At 36.4% G+C, this 12,729-nt stretch overlaps 4 protein-coding genes across 7 annotated transcripts; 2 read left to right on the forward strand and 2 right to left on the reverse strand.

Moving 5' to 3' along the window:
* Positions 1 to 1,040: 1,040 nt before the first annotated feature.
* On the reverse strand, positions 1,041 to 2,167 carry LOC105280748 (histone H1-III). Its single transcript, XM_011341511.2, has one exon. The coding sequence runs from the start codon at positions 2,076 to 2,078 to the stop codon at positions 1,395 to 1,397; it is 684 nt and encodes a 227-aa protein (XP_011339813.1). The 5' UTR covers positions 2,079 to 2,167; the 3' UTR covers positions 1,041 to 1,394.
* A 4,183-nt stretch (positions 2,168 to 6,350) lies between these two features.
* On the reverse strand, positions 6,351 to 7,266 carry LOC105280749 (histone H4). Its single transcript, XM_011341512.3, has one exon. It carries the CDS (start codon positions 7,168 to 7,170, stop codon positions 6,859 to 6,861), a length of 312 nt encoding a protein of 103 aa, XP_011339814.1. The 5' UTR covers positions 7,171 to 7,266; the 3' UTR covers positions 6,351 to 6,858.
* Positions 7,267 to 8,558: 1,292 nt separating this feature from the next.
* Positions 8,559 to 9,460, forward strand: LOC105280750 (histone H2B). The gene has a single exon (XM_011341513.3). It carries the CDS (start codon positions 8,607 to 8,609, stop codon positions 8,976 to 8,978), a length of 372 nt encoding a protein of 123 aa, XP_011339815.1. The 5' UTR covers positions 8,559 to 8,606; the 3' UTR covers positions 8,979 to 9,460.
* Positions 9,461 to 9,857: 397 nt separating this feature from the next.
* On the forward strand, positions 9,858 to 12,584 carry LOC105280752 (U4/U6 small nuclear ribonucleoprotein Prp4). 4 transcript variants are annotated; one of them, XM_026971762.1, is made up of 5 exons: positions 9,858 to 9,977; positions 10,462 to 11,027; positions 11,124 to 11,501; positions 11,569 to 11,782; positions 11,877 to 12,584. In XM_026971762.1, exons 2-5 carry the CDS (start codon positions 10,502 to 10,504, stop codon positions 12,328 to 12,330), a joined length of 1,572 nt encoding a protein of 523 aa, XP_026827563.1. In that variant the 5' UTR covers positions 9,858 to 9,977; positions 10,462 to 10,501; the 3' UTR covers positions 12,331 to 12,584. The 4 variants fall into 4 exon arrangements, with proteins under 4 accessions (XP_026827563.1, XP_026827562.1, XP_011339816.1 ...); XM_026971761.1 differs by lacking the exon at positions 9,858 to 9,977 and adding an exon at positions 10,008 to 10,285; XM_011341514.2 differs by lacking the exon at positions 9,858 to 9,977 and adding an exon at positions 10,008 to 10,281.
* The last annotated feature ends 145 nt before the right edge of the window (positions 12,585 to 12,729 follow it).

Here is a 12,729-nt window from a genome sequence, read left to right on the forward strand (position 1 = left end):
AAAATCATTTAGTATAACAAAGTTTAAATTCAAATTTTTGTTAAAACTAATTAGTTAATTATTATCTTAAATATATCATTTAATAATTTAATTTATATTTTTATTTCGATGTTATATGAAAAGATATCTACTGAGGAAAGTTTAGATACTAGTTCTGCAGATTCCTACCAGAAGGTGCTCTCTCGTTAGTTCATTATCATTCCTTGATAAAGTTACTAGTTAAAAGATATGTATAACATGTTATCTATTGCGATAAATATAACTTTTTATCAAAACATAATTTGTCCATCTTTAATGAACGATTAATATAATCAATATTTCTTTTGCCAATGCATATTAAATTTGATTAAATAAGCCTCTTACATCCACTCTATATTTGTCTGCAAAATTGTGTATCATTGGCTACGTTCAGCTTCAGCAGAAAAAGCTATTTTACAACTGTTGTAAAATTCATGAATCTGATTGGCGTATGCTCTTAATTTTGATTAAATCTAAAAGCATACGCCAATCAGATTCACAATTTTTACAGCAGTTGCAAAGCAGCTTTCTTTGCTGAACGCAGCTAATTATAATAAAAAATGATTACACCAACATGTCGTTAAAAAGTTTGTATAGCATAAAATGTTTGTTAATTTATTTATATGTAATAAATATTCAATTTTATAGCAATGCTGTCTGTCCTGAAATTGATGCGACCAACAAGAAAACACCAACATTTGTTATTTTATTATCCCATGTGCCTGAAAATCGAATCCCTAATGTCAATGTGTCGGTAACGTCGATCACTACATTTTGTCGTTCCATCTGTATGATGGCGCTTTCACGTCGACTATTACTTTAGGCTTCAACAGCCTGTTAATATAAGCTAATATTCTATCTAGTTGCCTATCTAGGTTAGGTTGAACTTATTTTTCAAACATATGGTACATTTTTATTTGTATATCCACCCCAAATTTTATTTAAATATTGACTACTTAACCCAAAATTTCTTCATTTCAATTCAAAACTTTCATTTCAACTGAAAACGATTTCTACTTTCCATGTTAGCGAGTTTATTGCTGAAATAATGAAAAATTTCCAATAAACATTTCCCATTTTACAAACATAAAACGGAATTCAATGTTCAATTCAAAGCAGCTCAAACTAATTAGAGGTTATTCGATAAAACGAGCTCAAATAAAGTTTTTATTTCGACGGATCGTCTTCCACGAGTTGCATGTAGATGCTACTTTGTTTAAACACAAAGTTTTTTTAAAGTTGGTTTTAATTAAATAATTTGACTATTAATTATATTTTCAAGGAAATATCAGTTGTTGAGGGAAATAGTGAGAGAGAGGTTCCATGACGTATGATAATTTGGGGCCCTGAAAAGGGCCAGTTTTAAAATCAGAAAATTATTTCTTCGCTGCTTTGCCAGTCTTAGCAGCCGTTGCCTTAGTGGTCTTCGGTTTGGGTGTTTTTGTCTTGGCAGCCGGGGCTTTGGTAGCCTTCTTAGTCTTGGAAAGATTTTTCGTTTGAGCGGCAGCCCTCTGCTTAGCTGCGGCCTCGACCTTCTTTGCCGCTGCTGTTTTAGCGGTCTTCTTCTGCGCCGCTGGCTTCTTCTCAGCTACCTTCTCTACCTCGACCTTCTTCGTCGCGGGCGCTTTCTTCGGCGGCTTCTTCTTCTCAACCGGGGCCTTCTTAACGGGTGTTTTTGGTTTCTTCGCAGGTCCTTTCTTAGTAGTCTTCTTGTTAGACTTGGCGATCGGAAGTTTGAAGGAGCCAGACGCACCCTTCCCCTTGGTCTGCACCACCGCGCCGGAAGTAACCGCTGCTCTCAGGTATCGCTTGATGAAGGGAGCACATTTCTCGCCATCGATCTTGTACGTCGAAGCGATGTACTTTTTGATGGCCTGCACGGACGAGCCCTTGCGATCTTTCAGCTCCTTGATGGCAGTGGTTACCATCTCGGCGGTTGACGGATGATTCGACTTCGGCCGTTGGGCTTTCGCCTTCGACTTGGCGGTCTTCTTGGCTGGCGGAGAAGCAGCCGTGTTCTCTACAGCTGCAGCATTACCAGATGCGTTCTTATCTTCCATGGCGAAGTGCGAGATTACTTGTTCGTAAACGAAGTACAAATATAACCTCTCTCTCGTCGTAGCGTTCACAGATCAGATGCTGTTCACGATTTTTTCGCAAGTCGCTCGGCGCGGCGCACTTGTAGGGTGAGCACGGACCATGGAGAGAGGCCTCCGCAATGTTGCAGGTAACATGTCACTGGGAATGAAAGAGCGGCCAGCAATTCTTCATTGTTTAAACAATATTTTGCACAATGAAGATCATGTAATACGCGTTTATTGTTGTAGCAGCAAGTAGCTAGTTTCGTTTGACGTGCATTATCGTGCACTTTTCCACGATAAATATCGATTTTAACGCGGTTCCGTGCGATGCACGCACCCAGTTCATTCGCGAGAATCGATACAACCGAAGAAATAAGTTAATAAATAATGTAATTATCGATGCACGATACGGTTATGCGGTTCATGGAACGTCGTGATAGCTGTGCTAACCGATCGCAAAAGTCTACCTTCACCGAGGCTCCAGATATACGTCGAATAATTCAAGTTTCGCGAGTAGCGGAATACAAGCGTTAGTGCAACAGAATGTGAATACCGATTACAAAGTATATTTGCAGATAATTTTACGGAATGCTGCAAAATGTTATTAATTATCGAGAGGACCGCGGGTATGACTGTAGCGTTATATTATGCCCATAATCATGAAATTTGCGTGAAAAATACCGAAATCAGCGCGAGCTGACCTCCTGTAACACCTCGCTCGCTCATGTGTAGTTGAACGTTACTGTTGTTATACGAATCATGTGACAAGGTAGCTAAGTAACGTATAGGAATTAATATTAATATAAAATAATATCTAACGAATGACAAACAAATGCGATACAGCTACCTTTGTGCAATTTCCGAGTTTTTCATGCGACTTGATGTCCAAATTAATTTCAAGTCGTCGAACTGCACGACTGAGAGAATGCAGAATCCGAATCGCAATATAACCCGATAAAAATTATAAACATTTTACGAAATATAAATTTTTCTGTGCATCTTTTGTACTTGTTGATTTAATTAATATCTTCTTTCCATAATTCATCTCTTCAATTAACACTGAAAAATATAATTTCTCATACTAGAAGTTAAGCGTGCGTACAACGTTCTGAATGTGTTCCTCGGCACAGTCCATTAATCAAGACTTTTTACAACGGGTATATTAGATAAATATTTTCAACATGACATTTCTTTGCGAATATATTATATCATAAATAGCATTTTTCTTTATTAGCACTGTGATGTATAATAATGTATTTTTAATTTATTGTGTTTTGCGTGATTTGTACATGTCTTATGTCACATTGTAACGTTATGATTCTCGGAGAGCCATAATGTGTGATAAAATTATATATGAACAAATATTAATGTACCTGTGAGAAAGTATATATAACGATATATAATATGTATAATAAGATTATATATATATATATATATATATATATATATACACATATACACATATACATGGGATATTTTGCGAAATTACAATTTCAAAAATAAAATAGTATTGAGAGTAATGTTCGTTGATTTTCTCTTTATAGGTTTAGCATATAAAATAATATACATATAAGTATCATACACTATCTTCTCATTACATATGAATAGATATCATGATCATCGTTTGCATAATGAACATCGATTCTAGAGCATGATTGAGTATACCTGCGAAAAGCAGTAATAAGTCTCCAGCTAATTCTATCTTTAAAAATATGCATTTTTTAATTACGTTTATATTAATTCGCATATTTTGCAACTACAAACTACATTTAATGTGTTAAATTAAAAGCCTAAATAAAATTTATAATCAGCAATGTTTCTTAAATCATAGTCTACAATGTTGAATAATAATCCATTCTATAATCCATTTATTAAAATTATTAATGAACTAGTTGTTGGAAGTTTTGATTTAAGTTACTTTCGTAACTTATATAGTCATGTGTACTATCACAGAGTTAATATTCATATAAAAACGCGATTGAATATTCAACGATGTAAATATTGTGTCAAGAATCACTGTATCATCATATGAAATGCAATCACATTTGAGTATGTCTGATTCATTAAGCACATTTTTAAATATAAATTTATTCATCCTTTATTCATATTTTTTTGCATATTTAATATACAAAAAATTTTTATATTTATTATATATATTTAATGTAGATAAAAGAACTTTAATATTTAATAAAAGGGTATTTGAATAGCAAGCAATTACTTTTTGCAACAAATTTTCTGCATATTTTAATATAACTAGCATTATTGAAATTTTAATACGGTTAAAAACATATATAAAAACTTCTAACATATATATATATTTTTTTATGAATTAGATATTTTTATCTGTTCTCTTTTCGATTTTTTGCGTATGTTATAATTATAATTCATTTTTCATACAGAATAAATTTATAACCAAGTACTGACATGTTTTTACGTGTTTGAGCTTTTATCATGTATAAGGAAGGGAATATTATTCTCGGAAGCATGCGATCATAACTCTACCGCGTTCTCTCATTGGACGCTGCATTCGTGTCTCCCCACCACCAATTCTGCAGCCAATCGCGATCGCGATGTGTTTAGCGGCGCACAGCCGCATAAGCACGAGTTTTCTCTCACTAGATGGCTTCTTCGGTTAGAGACGAAAGGGGATTTTTGATAGATAACGGTATCCCTTGTCATTCTCCCTACGAGAATAGCATACTTCTTCCATTGTGCAAAATAGACCTAAAAGTTCAGAGAATATGAATGTGTGAGCAAACTGGTTGTAGTATGTTCCTTCCACATTACAGATGATGAACAGCACCCTTTGTAAATTAGTGTGTAACGTAGCAAGTACATGGACAGCCTGCGTTCATGAATTACATGCGTTTTCCAATGTGTTATTCTAGTTTTGACAAATTGTTTCTCGAACTAAAATGACATATTTAAAAAAGTAAAGAATCTGAATTAAATCTTGTTTGGAAATTTATGTACATATTAAGCGTTGACTACGGTGAGTCTCACCAAGTCCAGTTAGGTAAACAGATTGTTAAAATCAGCAGGGCGTCAACATCCTAGCCTAACAGAAGGTAAGGAAACCCAAGAATTCACATTTCACGCCTTTTTTTAGTTTGCGCCCTACTGATTTTAACCATCGGTTCACCTAACCGGACTTTGTGCAACTCTCCCTAATAAGGAGACAATGGAAATATTGAGTAGCCAGCAAATACTTTGTTTCCTTGAAATCGCTTTCCCTAACCTTTTGTGGATACCTCATACCGATGATTTTGCAAATTCCATAAAAAGGTTTTATTTCTAGGTAACTGTAGTTATCGAGGTAAAAAGTACGTGGTTTTGCGAGATCGATTATACACGTTCCAAATACACGATTGTACCACGTGGCTTGAATAGTAGCTTGTGGAGTTCGTCGTTATTAAAAAAGCATAAAATTATTAATTAATAAATTACCATTCCAATGTCTTGTTTCTGAAATTATTCGAGCTTTCAAAACTGGTTCTCTATTTTTAGATTTTATACGTTATTGGCACTGCAAGAAACTAGTAGAACATACTTTTGTGTGTACGTGTTACGTGTGTTGTGTGTGTGTTGGACTATTCGAAAACATTAATCTTTTCGCTATTTATGTTTAAGAGTCACTATTATGCCTAAGAACATTGAATTTGCATATCGTATTTGTGCAGAGCGTGTTCAAATGTACTTAAATTCAACCGGTCCTCGTTAGATTATCAAGTTTTATTCAAAGGATTATAAGGATCGAAGGAGTCGAAGGATTACCTGAATTTCGCAAAAATATGATTTATTATCTTTGATCTATTATATTTCATATAAGCAATATAGTTATATTATACAATACAATGAAGAATCGAGAATTATTAAATTCTTATACCTTTTACAAGTTATAAAATGGTAATTGTATTTTTATTATAATAATATTCTGTAATATTTAATTCGAATAAATTATTGTTATATGTCGATAACAAAATCGAACCACATAACTGACTGTGTCTGACTGTTTTATCCATAGATGCATGTTCATCCTAACCTCTATAACCTCAAAAGCTTTATAGGTTTTTAATCTTTAATTTAATCGAACTTGTGAAATGTTTTATATTTGATACATTTTAATGCAAGTTTTATACTATGTTAAGCTAGTGTAAGCTTAAGAAATATTTAATAACTGTATATATGTTATGTCCGCTACAAATATACTGCACATTCAACATGTGTAGAATGTATGTTTTTTTCATTATCTGTATCATTGTTAATTTATACTAACGATGTTATTGATAGAATATGTTAGTAGCTCGTAATAGAAAAGTTGCATCTAAAACTCAAACATTGTAATGTAGTACTTGAATTTTAATTATAGAAGCAATAAAGAAATAAAAACAGTGTATATGTACACATCGTCCCTGAATTTAATTTTCGTATATTCAGGTTTTGTACATAAATGTAAGAATGTTGGAAACATTCTATCTCAACTTCTCGTTTCTTTCAAAAATTTGACTTTGCGTTGCTAGGTAATACTAGCATTTTTCGGTTTTGACAGTTCTATATCACTTTGGTTACCTGAATATTTTATTTCATCAAGAGGAAGTAATTACGTACTTTTCTAGCTTATTACATATTTAACTTCAAATTTATTTTATGAAGTAAATTCTTTATAAAAAATTATATTGTGGAAGAGATATTCAAACATCAAAGATATTTGTGGCCCTGAAAAGGGCCGATTGATTCGAAGCAATCCACTGCTCTTCGTTTATCCACCAAAGCCGTAGAGAGTTCTACCTTGGCGTTTCAAGGCGTATACGACGTCCATGGCGGTTACGGTCTTCCTCTTGGCGTGCTCGGTGTAGGTGACAGCATCGCGGATAACGTTCTCGAGGAATACCTTCAGTACACCACGAGTTTCTTCGTAGATCAGACCGGAAATACGCTTCACACCGCCACGTCGCGCCAGACGACGAATAGCCGGCTTGGTGATACCTTGGATGTTATCACGAAGAACCTTCCTGTGACGCTTCGCTCCTCCTTTTCCCAATCCCTTTCCTCCCTTACCGCGACCAGTCATCTTGAATTGCTATGAACTCTACTCAGCGAGACGAAAGCAGGTCGAATAACGTCATGGGCGCCCGGCCGCACGGTTTTATACCGTGGCAAGCCAGTTCCTCCCCACCACGGCGTCCCCAGCCAATCAGAGAACGTTTTGCTTCCTTGTCTGTCGTGAAGGCCGGCAAGTTAGGACGCTCAGTCGATCCATAAACAAAGACATTTTTTATTTGATATATCAGTATTGCAAAAAGTATGCATATCTTGTCATATTTGTTGATTGTATTATGTTGTATTATGAGATATGAGAAACAAGCAAGAAAGAAACATAATAAACAAGCATAGGAAATCACGTGAAAAAAATGTAATTGTTAAAGTGCTAATGTAATTCGATTTTTACTTAGTTTCAGCATCTCCTTCGTAACAAATGTTGACAACGTGTTACTCTCATAGTTTGCAGTTTACAATTATCGATACATATAATAAGAATTATTGCAGCTCTCTACTGAAAGAATATCAAGTTAGAAATAATGGAAACTTATTAGACTCACAGTTAATTAAGGCAGTTTATTTACCTTAAATCTAATATTATTTGAGTTATTAGTTACACGCAGCGCTATTCTTTGTAACGTTATTGTTTATAGAATTTCTCAGAAAACTTTAGAGTCGTATTTCTCTTTATATAGGGTCGTTTATATCTTATAATTAAATAGGATTTTAACAAATAATACTATTTGAGTTAATTAGTTGCACGCAGCGCTTTATATTCTTTATAGCATAAAGCGTTTTTGTTTGTCGAATATCTCAGAAAAACTGAATACTCATATTTCTCTATACATCAGGGTCATTTATACCTATGTCTCATACTAATTTTAGGATTTTAACAAATAATATTTGAATTAATTAGGTACACGCAGCGCTATTCTTTGTAGCGTAAAGCATCTTTGCTTATAGAATTTCTCAGAAAACCTTATAGTCGTGTTTCTCTATATACAGAGTCATTCATATCTATGTATTATAAATATGGGATTTTAACAAATAGTATTTAAGTTAATAAGGTACACGTAACGCTATTCTTTATAACATAAAGCATTTTTGTTTATAGAATTTCTCGGAAAACTTTATACTCGTATTTCTCTACACTCAAAGTAATTTATATCTAAGTCTTATATTAATTATGGAGTTTTAACAAATACAGATTAAAAAAGTTTAAAATACAATATAATTATTTAAATAAAAACAGTTAAAAACTACTTAACAATATTAGACTATCATTTGTCTGATGCAAGTCGATGCATCGACCAATGGCGCTGCGCGAGAGCGGACGTTGATCGCTGCTCGCACGTGATTGGTGCGCTCCTACTGCCACTGTTCTGTTATATATAGCCGTCAGCTACAGCCAGTGTTTCATTCTATCGTCGAGTACGTTCCTGTGCAGTTCGATCGTAGAAGTCTGTCATGCCGCCGAAAGCTAGTGGTAAAGCTGTGAAGAAAGCCGGAAAGGCTCAGAAGAACATCAGCAAGGCTGATAAAAAGAAGAAGAGGAAGAGGAAGGAGAGCTATGCGATCTACATCTACAAGGTGTTGAAGCAGGTCCATCCTGACACCGGAATCTCCAGCAAGGCTATGAGCATCATGAACAGCTTCGTTAATGATGTTTTCGAGCGTATCGCGGCCGAAGCGTCGCGACTGGCTCATTACAACAAACGCTCCACGATTACATCCCGGGAGATTCAAACTGCTGTGCGACTTCTGTTGCCTGGTGAATTGGCGAAACACGCAGTCAGTGAGGGAACGAAGGCGGTTACCAAGTACACGAGTTCCAAGTGAATTCCCAGCGACAGAACGGCCCTTCTCAGGGCCACCAATAATATAACGTTTGATAACTCTTGTATCGCAAAACATTTAGTATTTTATACATCTCGAGCTTATAAATTTTGACTAAATAGGAATTTGTTTTAAAAATAACTTCAGGTAATTGTAGAAATTACTTTCGTATTCCTTTACTTCTTGCCTATATATACACGATCTTTGTAAGACTCTAACCTCTTCTATCACATTTTTTCCAGAAGTTTATGTCCAAAAAAGATAGTCTTTTTTTGTAGTATAATGCATACAGGTCGTATATATCTTTAATCCATTTCTCTTTGTAGTCTACCTCTTTGTCTTCTTCCATCTGACTTTCCTTACATAGTTTTTCTGAATCTCAGTCGGTCACGATCGGATATTCTGATTATCTTGTTCTTTCACTTGTAATACCTATGCTATATTTAGTTCTACATAGGAAATAAATATAAATGTAAACATGGAAAGAAAAATTCATTGCAACAATAACAAAATAAGGATTTAACACAGCTACATAAAAGTTTCGTACAAACTTTGTAAAGTCATTAGAATACAATTTTACAAAGTCAATGTGAAATATATCTATTATTCACTTTAAGTTATATCTATTAATAGTAAAGTTCTGATTTACTATTGAATTATATTTCTATCTATTACTATTTTATTTATTAGAAATATAACATAAGAAAGCTATATACAGATCAAATATTAATTTTTGAGATAAAATAGATAGGACAACACAACAGATTATTGGCGCCAAACGGGGCGCCATCTATTAGAATTTCTTCCAACTACTAAGAAGATTTTTTCCAAGTGACTACTTATTTTACAATTGCAGAGCACTTTGCAATTTTCTCAAAGATTAGTTGCAAAACTAGCCGCTACGGGCCTCCACTCGTAGTTGAATGCGGTTTACTCAACGGCGATAGATATTTGTATTTTTAAGTAGTACGACTTAATGCCAGATCAAAAACTCGTTTATTTGTAAATAATATTATTTAATTATAAATTATTCACATTTTTTATTTTAAGCAGTAATATTTAATAATATAATGAGTAAATTTATGTTATAAATAATACAATTTAGTAAGAGAAATAATACTTTATAACACGGAGAACAGCAAATGTTTTCGAGTGGTTGATTTTATCGGGTAGCAAATTTAAATCAAGTTTCAACGTAACTTTAATAAATAATTAGAGTGGCAGTGAATTGTATTATATATTTATGTATAAACATACATAAAAGTACGCGTAATAGTCTTAGTGATCAAAGTTTAATACACGTAACGTAGGTATTATCAATAATAAAAGTATTCGTGTATCTTGTAGGTTATATTCGCATACTTGTTGAGATTTCTCGTTCTTATTTATTAACAACTATTTCCAACAAATTTTTATCTTTCTGATTTTAACTATTATAAATTTCATTTTCTCGTATTAATAATCTATTTTCTCTGCATACTTATAGCAAAGTAGAGAAAACCGGAGGTTATACATAACCTCGTAACATGTCCGACGACGAGGATTTGGTTTACGTGAAGAAGCAGAAGACTGTTCACTATGGCTCGTTGGAGGAAGCGGAACGTGCGCGGCTTGCGGCTGCCGTTGAAACGACGGACGAGGAGAAGGATGTCGCAGGCGCGAATGATGTCGCGAATACCTCCATCTCGGCTGGAAACGTACATATCTCAAACGAATATATGGAGCTGGAGGATGAGATGTCCAAAGATCGGCAGGCGTTACTGGAAGAGTTCGAACGTAGGAAAAAGGCCAGGCAGATTAACGTTTCCACTGATGATTCCGAAGTGAAAAAGCACTTGAGGCAACTGGGCGAACCGATCTGTCTATTCGGAGAAGGGCCTGCAGACAGGAGGACAAGATTGAGGGAACTGTTAGCCAGCGTGGGCGAGGATGCTATTAAGAAGAAACATGAGGAAGAGGAGAAGCCGTCTCACACCATTGAGAAAGATACGGAGACCACGTGGTACCACGAGGGTCCAGAGTCTCTGCAGATCGCACGATCATGGATAGCAGGTAGGCTTTAATCATACCTACGTAATCCTTAGAGAGAAATAAAGCTGCAGAGAATTTTGTTTATGAATATTTGGTGCGACTTGTGTGCATTTGCAGCGTATTCATTGCCCAGAGCAAAGGCGCGGCTGGAAAAGGCCAGGGAGGACTTGAAACTACCAACCGCTACTCGCACGGCTAAGAGGCAGGAGCTTCTGAAGAAGTTGCAGGCCTTGAGCATTTATTGCTCCCAGATTGGGGACACCAGGCCCATCTCCTCCTGCCAGTTCAGTCCGAATTCCAAAATTCTTGCGACGTCCTCGTGGTCAGGGCTGTGCAAGCTGTGGTCCGTACCTGACTGTACCTTGTTGCGCACTTTGAAGGGGCACTCGGTACAGGTGCACTGTATCGTTTTTCATCCAAAAGCTACGATCACTGAGGACGTGATAGGTGACGGTGCAGGACAGACTTGCGTGATGGCGACTTGCGGATTGGATGGTACGTATGTCTTTTCCTTGTACAAAATTGTGAGACGTAACTTTACTGGTACGAATGTCGCGGGTAGGCACTGTGAAGCTATGGGGTGGTGGCATGGGCGAGGAACCACTGGCCGAAGTGGAGGGACACGAGCCTCACAGGGTCTCCAAAATAGCCTTTCATCCATCCGGACGATTCCTTGGCACGTGCTGTCACGATGCTTCCTGGCGGCTGTGGGACCTGGAGCAGCAGGTGGAAGTCCTCCACCAAGAAGGTCACGCTAGGGCTGTGCACTGCATCAGGTACGTTCTCTCGCATTCATACCATGCCATTACTTCGCTTAAAATTGGTCGTTACTGTGTATCGAGTCGCGATTATCTGCTGGTTCATTCTTAGTTTTCAGTGTGACGGAAGTGTCTGCGCGACAGGTGGTTACGATTCCTTCGGCCGCGTATGGGATCTGCGTACCGGTAGATGCATAATGTTCATGGAGGGTCACTTGAAAAACATTTACGGCATCGATTTTTCGCCGAACGGCTTCCACATAGCCACCGCGAGCGAGGACAACGCGTGCAAGATATGGGACCTGCGGAAGAGAACCTGCGTGTACACGATACCGGCCCACACCGACGTACTGTCCGACGTGAAGTATCAGAGGAGAGAGGGGCAATATCTGGTTACCGCCTCGTTCGATTACACCGCCAAGATATGGTCCAACAAAACGTGGCAGCCACTCAAGATGCTGTCGGGCCACGACGGGAGAATTATGTGCATCGACGTGTCGCCCGATCACAAGTTCATCGCGACCGGTTCGTACGACAGAACTTTCAAATTATGGGCGCCGGAATGAGTCGCTTGAACGGTACAGAATTCACGATCAATTAAAAGCGCGTACATGCGCGTTTATGATAACGAAAGAATTTTCCTCAATATTTTTTGTAATATAGAAAATGAGAGAGACAGTTATCATATGACACGTAAAAACGCCTGATTTAATTTTACATAAATTATATATCGAGTCTGTGGATTTTAACTCGCTGTATTAATTCGTATCGCGATCATGTGATTTTATACGTCTCAATAAAAATTCAGTTTTCCCTGGAAGTGTGATGCGTTGTTGCGTATTATGTATTCCATGAAGTAGAGGAAAGTATATTATCGTAAAGATACAGGGGAATATTATTAACTACACTGCCTAATTTGCATAATTTAGAAATATGTCTCCCGTGAAATAGGTCTTATAATCGCG

The sequence above is a fragment of the Ooceraea biroi genome, chromosome 8, assembly GCF_003672135.1.
Source record: "Ooceraea biroi isolate clonal line C1 chromosome 8, Obir_v5.4, whole genome shotgun sequence".
In the NCBI taxonomy this organism is placed as follows: Eukaryota; Metazoa; Arthropoda; class Insecta; order Hymenoptera; family Formicidae; genus Ooceraea; species Ooceraea biroi.